The 7289-nt window shown below is 53.2% G+C and overlaps 1 protein-coding gene and 1 pseudogene across 14 annotated transcripts in view; one reads left to right on the forward strand and one right to left on the reverse strand.

The window, feature by feature from the left end:
- PRRC2B (proline rich coiled-coil 2B) overlaps positions 1 to 4829 on the forward strand; it is a 127237-nt gene extending 122408 nt beyond the window's left edge. For 11 of the 13 annotated variants that reach the window (XM_031654652.1, XM_031654651.1, XM_031654658.1 and 8 more), the window contains one exon: positions 377 to 4829. In XM_031654652.1, the coding sequence (XP_031510512.1) occupies positions 377 to 511 (135 nt within the window). In that variant the 3' untranslated portion in view covers positions 512 to 4829. The remainder of the gene's footprint in view (positions 1 to 376) is intronic. The other 2 variants (XM_031654657.1, XM_031654659.1) reach the window with 2 other exon arrangements.
- On the reverse strand, positions 3596 to 4780 carry LOC108582307 (annotated as a pseudogene). Its single transcript, XR_001895586.3, has one exon. The product of XR_001895586.3 is annotated as an uncharacterized LOC108582307 (transcript).
- Positions 4830 to 7289: the final 2460 nt, after the last annotated feature.

Consider the following 7289-nt stretch of genomic DNA (forward strand, 5'->3'; position numbering starts at 1 on the left):
TGGATCTACTCGAAGGGGCTTTTTTGCCTGCGGGGCAGGAGGTGCACTGATTTGAAAAGGTTCTTCCAGTTGGCCTTGGGACCGGAACTGCTTCCGCCCTGGGATGTGCCATGGCGGAATTCTTTGTGGAGGACCCGGTGTCTTCCTGCCTCTCCGAATCACTGCACTCGGGGCTCATGGGAGGGAGCAGAGAGGGCACTCGCGCCACTTTCCTTACTAGGAGGAGGGTTTCTAAGTCTGGTCCTTCAACCAAGGGACGGACGACTTAAGGGAGCTTTCCCTGCATCTCAGGAGCAGGAAGGGAGTGGTGGGAACTGTATGTCCAAACACGCTTCAGCACCAGGGTCACTTTGTTTTCCCATTCATCTGTCCAAAGGCAAAACAACGAGTGGATGAGAAACCCAGCCTGGGAGCCGTGAAGCTGCAGGAGGCCCCCTCGGCTGCCTCCCAGATGAAGCGAACCGGAGCGATCAAGCCTCGGGCTGCCAAAGTGGAGGAGAGTAAGGCCTGATGGTGCCTGGCTGCCACCTCACGTCGCCCCACTGGGGATGGTGCCGCCATGCGGCCTTGACATAGCCGACACTCGGGAGCCTCACCAGATCCACCGTCCAAATGCCTGGCCCGGACTGAGAGACCTCCCTCCTCTCCACTCCCGAAAGCTCCGTTGTCAACCAGCTTGCACCCGTGGATATATGGCATTGACCCGCTTGCTTTGATATGAAACAAAAAAGCAAACGACACCTTCATCCCATCTGCTCCCACCGTGACCGTGGAGTGACGCCTCCCGTGCAGTGCAGATCCGCCCTCCCTGCCTCCTCCCTGTCCTGCCGCACAGCCAGGGCGCCTTCTCAGCAGTGCTTCCGGCCCAGCCGCCCAGTCCTAGGCACAGTGGTTTGGCAGCAGGGTCATTTTACTTTGAGGCTTTTTGTTTTAAAATGTAGCCAAGGTTTTTACAAAGGGGAAAGGAAAAGAAAACAGAAACGCAAGCTCCCTGTGTATAGCTGAACTTTTATATGTTTCTTGCCAGCCCCTCTCCTCCCTCCCATCTCTAGCCTCTGTCCTGTTTAATTTGATATGTCACTGCAGTACCTTAAGAGGTGACTCTTAAGAATGCATCCCCTCCTGATTCCTCAGCTGGTTCATCTTTGAGGTTATTTGCAAAAAGAAATGGAGGTTCTCGAGGGCACCCGTCGCGAGCACTCTGGTGCCTGGCTCCCCGCCTGGGAAGCAATGGGGTGCGCAGAGCAGCAGGCAGGTGGCGGCGGGGGGGTCACAGTTGGGTTCCAGCTCCTGGCCTGATGAGCCCAGGGTGCCTACAGGCAGCCCATGAACTTGATGACGGTTTTAGCATGAGAATCACACAGGGTCCCTGTCCTGAGCTGCTCTGAAGCCGGTGGATGTGCTGAGCACTAGAGACCAGTCATGGAGGTGGCTGCCGGTGGCTCCCAGGTTGGCCCAGATGGGATGAGCTGAGACACCACAGGCCCATCCCAGGCCCCGTGCCCTCTGCTTCTGGGGCTCCACACCCGGCCCCTCGGGCGCTGTGTTTCACGCACTCTTTCCTTGAAGCCTTCCGTAACCTGTTGTTTTCCTTCCTTCCTCTTCTGGAGCCCGCTGCTTCCTCTGGACCCGTCTCCACCTCCCACACAGCTCGTCGTGAACACCACTTGGTGACGGAGTGGACCTGCGTGTGGTCCCCAAGTGAGGCCGCTGGGAGTTTGTCCTTTTCCTCCTTTGCTTCACTCCCAGCAGCAGACCCAGGTTGTCAGGACAGGAGGGCCTGAGCTAAGCAGCAGGCATCAGTCTCATTTGTCTTCAGATGACCGGGGCAGGGGGCAGGGTGAGGCTGGGTGGAGGGCTGACCAACGTCCAGAGGGCCTGCGCAGTCTCTGCAGGGGCAGCTTCTCCAGCCAGAGGCTTGTGCGAGCCATCGTGTGCTGGGCGTGTCATCGTTAAATAAGAAACAAGGAAATCACTCCAGATTCTGTCATTCCGAGGAAAGGGAAGGGGACAGTTCAAGTTTCTTAGCTGTTCTTAGGGGTCACTGAGCGTCTACCTGCTCTTCCAGAGGAGGCCAGCTCAGAACACCGTGAGGAGAGGGCCGGGGATGCACTGCCCAGAGGCTGCCCTCGGCGTCTCATGGGTGCAGGACAGCGCTCGGGCTTGGGCTCTAAGCTCTGTGTCTAGTGTAGAACATGGGGAAGGAGCATCTTAGGAACTGCTAAAGTAACTTCTTACTGCTCTCACAATTCTAAGGAAGTGGGAGAACGGCCTCCTACAAACAGTGCCCACCCCAGAGCTGCCTGGGAAGGAGCAGTTTTACTGAAAGCTGCTTTACTATTCACCTGCATCTTTCAGCAGCTCCCCTCCTGCCCTCACCTGGTCTTTTCCCTCTTCATCCAGAGTCTTTACGCTGGAGTCCTTTCCCCGGGGGCTGTCCACCTGACAGTTCCGGGCATTCCCTACCTGAGCTGCGTGTCTGCTTTCCCTTCTCCCACTGCAAGCGGCTGCTTGTGGGGCCTGGGATGAGCCCTCTTTGTCCCTATCTGCCCCCCTTGCCAAGCCATTCCTGGGTGAGTCCAGGCCTGCGGGAGCCACACATTCATCTCCACCTGGACACTTGAGCCACATGGCGAGACCCCTCCCACCTGACGCGGTGGTGCGTATGATTTGTCGAAAGAAAAAGCCTCCCGGATGCTGTTAAAAAGATACACCCTTCAGGTGAACCTGGCATCAGACCCACAGTACTTGCTGTTTGAGAAAAAATAAAAACAAAAAGGTCACCTGTTCTCCAGCCCTTTTCTCTTACCCGGTATTTCCTTCCTTCCTTCTCCCCAACCCCAAATAAAAAAAACAAAAAACACTAGAATTTATTTATATGTATTGATGTTGTAGGTCTAGATGAAAAAAAAGAAGTAAATGTTTCACTGCTCTATTTATATATAATGTCTGAATTAATTCTGTGCAGGAAAGGCCAGGAAATTGCATGTGAAGTTCGGTGCAGTCACCACCTGTGTGACCTGAGCTGCAGTCTCTTCGCTGAGATGCAGATTTTAAATGAGACTGGGGGCTGAGGGCAGGCCTCAGGCCTCCCAGCGCCCCAACCCCTCCTTGGTCTGATTAAATGCAGTTCTTAGTGCAGAGACGTTTTAAGGTGCAATATATCTCTTCCTTTCACGTGGTTTTAGAGCCAAGCTCAAGGTAGTAGGACGTAGGGTCTTATTTTGTTTTCAAACCCCCATCTTCAGAGCGCAGATACATGCAGAGGCTTCTGCCAGGATACCACGGGGCCTTGGTGGGAACAGGTGGAGACCAGCGCTTGCCTTTTCTGCTGCTGAGTGGGGGGTCAGAACCCACTCACTTTTGCCTGCTCAAGTTGCCCTCTTCCCGATGCTGGCAGCTCTGCCTTTGCCATCGGGGGTGCGGCCCATTGCTCAGCAACCAGTGGCCTTGCGGTGGTATTTGTCCACTGTCCGCTAGAGTGGGATGAAGTCCAGAGTGTGGGTGTGCATCTGAAATGCTCATCCACCCACTGGGGACTTCAATGCCAGCTGCATTCGGTTTGGTTTTCTTCACTGTTGGCTTCTCCCCCGAGTTTTTTTTTTTTTTTTAAACATTTGTATTGTTTTCAAACTTGGAATTCATAGACACTCTGGCTCTAGGTTCCTTAAGGGGGAAAACAAAGGATGACTTTATTTCACATTCAAGAAAATCAGTTCAGTTCCAAAGCTGTGGTCCTTCCAGCCACTTCTAGGGACACTGGGGTACCTTGTTAAACATTGACATCAGTGCTCTCCAGCCGAGCTGTCGCCCTCCTATCTTATGGATCTGCCTTCCGGATGGTCAGTGACGCCTTCTGGAAGCTGAGCGCGCACAGGTGCACGGCCGTGCTGTGGCCTGGCCTGCTGCGGCAGCATGGCAGCTCTGGTGGAGCCTGCTCCCTTGCCATTTGGTTCCCCTCTGCCAAGTAACTGCAGGCTGCCCCTCAAATCTTCATTTGTCCCTTTTCACTTCCTGCAGAGCAAGCCTAGGTTAGAGGGTCTGCTGGAAATGGCCTTTGAAGACCAAGGATACCAGAGTGTGTGTGCTCTGTCATATTCTGTGATGAATGGGAAACAGGCTTCCAGAAAGCCAGCTCTCTTCTGAAATGTGACGGACCGAAGCAGGAAGTCATCCAGGACAGGAGTGGCTTGGTGTTGGAGATGGACGCTGTTGCCCCGCCATGCTCCACCAGGGCCACCAGTGTATATCTGGCTGGTGGTCTTCGGGCACGTGAGACCTGCTCTTCACTGTCTCTACCCCAGTTGGTGGCCTCCAGGATGGTAGTGGCACCCCCAGAGCCCCATCTTCAGCATGTTCTGGAGCCTTGGAGTGGAAATTCCTGCTAAGGCTCTGTGTGGACGCCTTTCTTCCATGATCTAAAGGGGACACTGTACTCTTAAGCTTTTGACCTCATGCCTTGTGTAGTAAAAAAGGATTTGTGGGGTTTTTGTTTGGTTCCTGAGAGGGCTGTGTTTTGTTTTGTTTCCTTTTGTTTATGTTTTGGCCTTTCCTCTTTGTCTTTCCATGTAGACCAGATATTTGAAAGGGCAGACGATGGCTAGAGGTGTAAGTGCAGCTTGTTTAGACGTTATTTCGGGAAACTTACCTTGGATGGGAAATGGAATCGTGGATTCACCAGGCCGGTGCTGGCACACTCAAACCCTCGCCCTTTCCCTCCGGTTCAGTACCTATTGTTTCTCCTTTCAAATATGTGATTGTACTAGCTCTTTCCATATGAAAGAATTCTCCTTATTTAAATAAAAAAAGTTAAAAAAGATAAAGCTGAACATGCTTTCTCAGGTTGTACATCCCTCTTTTCTTGGTAATTTGACCAGAGAGAACCACAGATCAAAGAGTTCTAATTTTACAGAGTTCACATGGAAATTAGGAGTGGCACGGCCAAAATGCCTTAACAGAAGCTGTATGGGTAGAGAAGGGATTGAAACCCGTGGTTAAGAAGCATCTTCCAAATGCTGCAGCATCAAGCGCTCTCCACTCTCTTCCCACGGATGGCATCTGGCTGTGTGCAGAGCCTGCCTGCGGCCCCATCACTTGCCATGAGAAATGAGCTGGTCAGAGGAGGTAAGCATTTGATGTGGTGTGTGGTGGTGTCACTTCCAGCAGTGCTTTTGCAGGAAGTGGAGGAGGATTATGCTGTGCTTTGGGGTGGGGAAGGAGCAAGCCAAGCCAGGCCTGCGGCAGCGAAGACTAAAAGGTAAGAATGAGTTGAGGCAGCAGTTCTCGGTTTTGCCATTGCCTCACTGTGTGACCTGGGGAAAGAGTCAGTCTCCTTAATCATAAAATGCAGACTGTAATGGTATCGACCTCATGGGGTAGTGCAGATTCAAAGTCACCAGTAGCTTTTAGCTTAGTGCCTAGAACCAGCTAAGAAAACTTACAAATTACCTCCAAGAAATAAAACGCTGTTTCCGTGAGAAACACCAATCCCTCAACTTCCTTCTAAGCCTTTTGACTATGGAAGAGAGTTGGGGACCTGGGCACAGGCATCTCAGCTTTAACCAGCCACACTCACTGCCCTGATTCACTGCTCCCTAGGGACAGGTGGCTCAGAAAATCTCAAAGGGAGACAGGCCCTGAAGGAAGCTAGTCCTGAGGTTGGGGACTTGCAAGATGGAGGCTCTCAGTCCTGAGGCACCACCACTGTTAGCATGGCATGAACCAAAGCTCAACAGGCCAGCCCCACTCCCTCCTGGGGCCCAGGGAACCTTCCCTGCCCACTGTAAACACAGTTTGCCTGCAGCCTCTGGCCACAAACACAGGTGAGCCCCAGCTCCTTCCCTCTCTGTGGGATCTTGGGTGAGTCACATAACCCCTCAAGGGTAAGCCATAAAGAAGTAACCACTAAATTCTCAACTGGTGTCATCTAATGCTCTGTTGACCAACATGGAAAAAAAATCTTGCAGACAGCCAAGAACCGTAATTAAGGTTATTAAACCTGCAGTGTGTCCTTTTGGTCTGTATAGATTAACATACAAATAGACCAGGAGATCAAGAAGAAGCGAGGCTGAGAAGAGTGATCCATCAGCCTGGTTGCGTTGCTGTCAGTTACCCTGCTCTGGGTGCCGACTGTTCCAGGGAAAACATGGGAAGGGGTGCATTCACCCAACCAAAAGTACCATGTCTGCCCCAAAGCAGGCCTTTGGGAAGGCTCTTGACCCTGAGCACAGGGGGCTGGAGAGGCTGATGGAGAAGGAGGAGGAGCCCTGGGAAGGGAGGGAGAAGCCTCCAGTCTTCTGCCACGGAGTTGAGAGGAGGTGCCCCCACTGGAGCCTCTGATGGTCTTGCAGCCCCCACTCATGTCCGGGTTTTTTTTTTTTTTTGGTTTTGGTTTTTGTTTTGAGACAGGGTCTCACTCTGTAGTCCAGGCTGGAGTGCAGTGGTGAGACCAAGGCTCACTGCAGCCTCGGCCTCCCTGCCCCAAGCGATCTCCTGCCTCAGCCTCCCTTGTAGCTGGGACTGCAGGCGGACGCCAACAGGCCCGGCTAAGTTTTGCAATTTTTTTATGGAAACGTGGTCTCCCTATGTTGCCCAGGCTCTTCTGGAACTCACGCGGGCTCACGCGATGCTCCCACCTCGGCCACCCAAAGTGCTGGGGTTACAGGTGTGAGCCACCGCCCCCGGCCCTAGGTGCTTTTTAAATGCACTTACCCTCAGCCATTTCACTAGATGTATGTGCAAGCAGATTCGTGGCATCGATGTTTTTTTGGCAAGAAAACTAGGAGCGCCCATGGGCGTGGGAGCACGCACCTGTGGTCTCAGCTGCTTTGGAGGCCGAGGAGGGAGGATCGCTTGGGGCAGAGAGGTTGGGGCAGAGAGGTCGAGGCTGCAGCAAGCTGTGGTCCTGCCACTGTACTCCAGCCTGGGCGACAGAGCGAGACCCCGTCTCAAAAAATTAAGGCCGGACGCGGTGGCTCACGCCTGTAATCCCAGCACTTTGGGAGGCCCAGTCGAGCAGATCACTTCAGGTCGGGAGTTCGAGACCAGCCTGGCCAACATGGCGAAACCCCGTCTCTACTAAAAATACAAAAATTAACCGGGCGTGGTGGCGGGCGCCTTTAATCTCAGCTACTCGAGAGGCTGAGGCAGGAGAATCGCTTGAACCCGGGAAGCGGAGGTTTTGGTGAGCCGAGATCGCGCCATTGCACTCCAGCCTGGGCAACAAGAGCGAAACTCCGTCTCAAAAAAAAAAAAAAAAGAAAAGAACTAGGAGCAAACTGGCGCGCCGG

Source organism: Papio anubis, chromosome 13 (genome assembly GCF_008728515.1).
Source record: "Papio anubis isolate 15944 chromosome 13, Panubis1.0, whole genome shotgun sequence".
NCBI classification, from domain to species: Eukaryota; Metazoa; Chordata; class Mammalia; order Primates; family Cercopithecidae; genus Papio; species Papio anubis.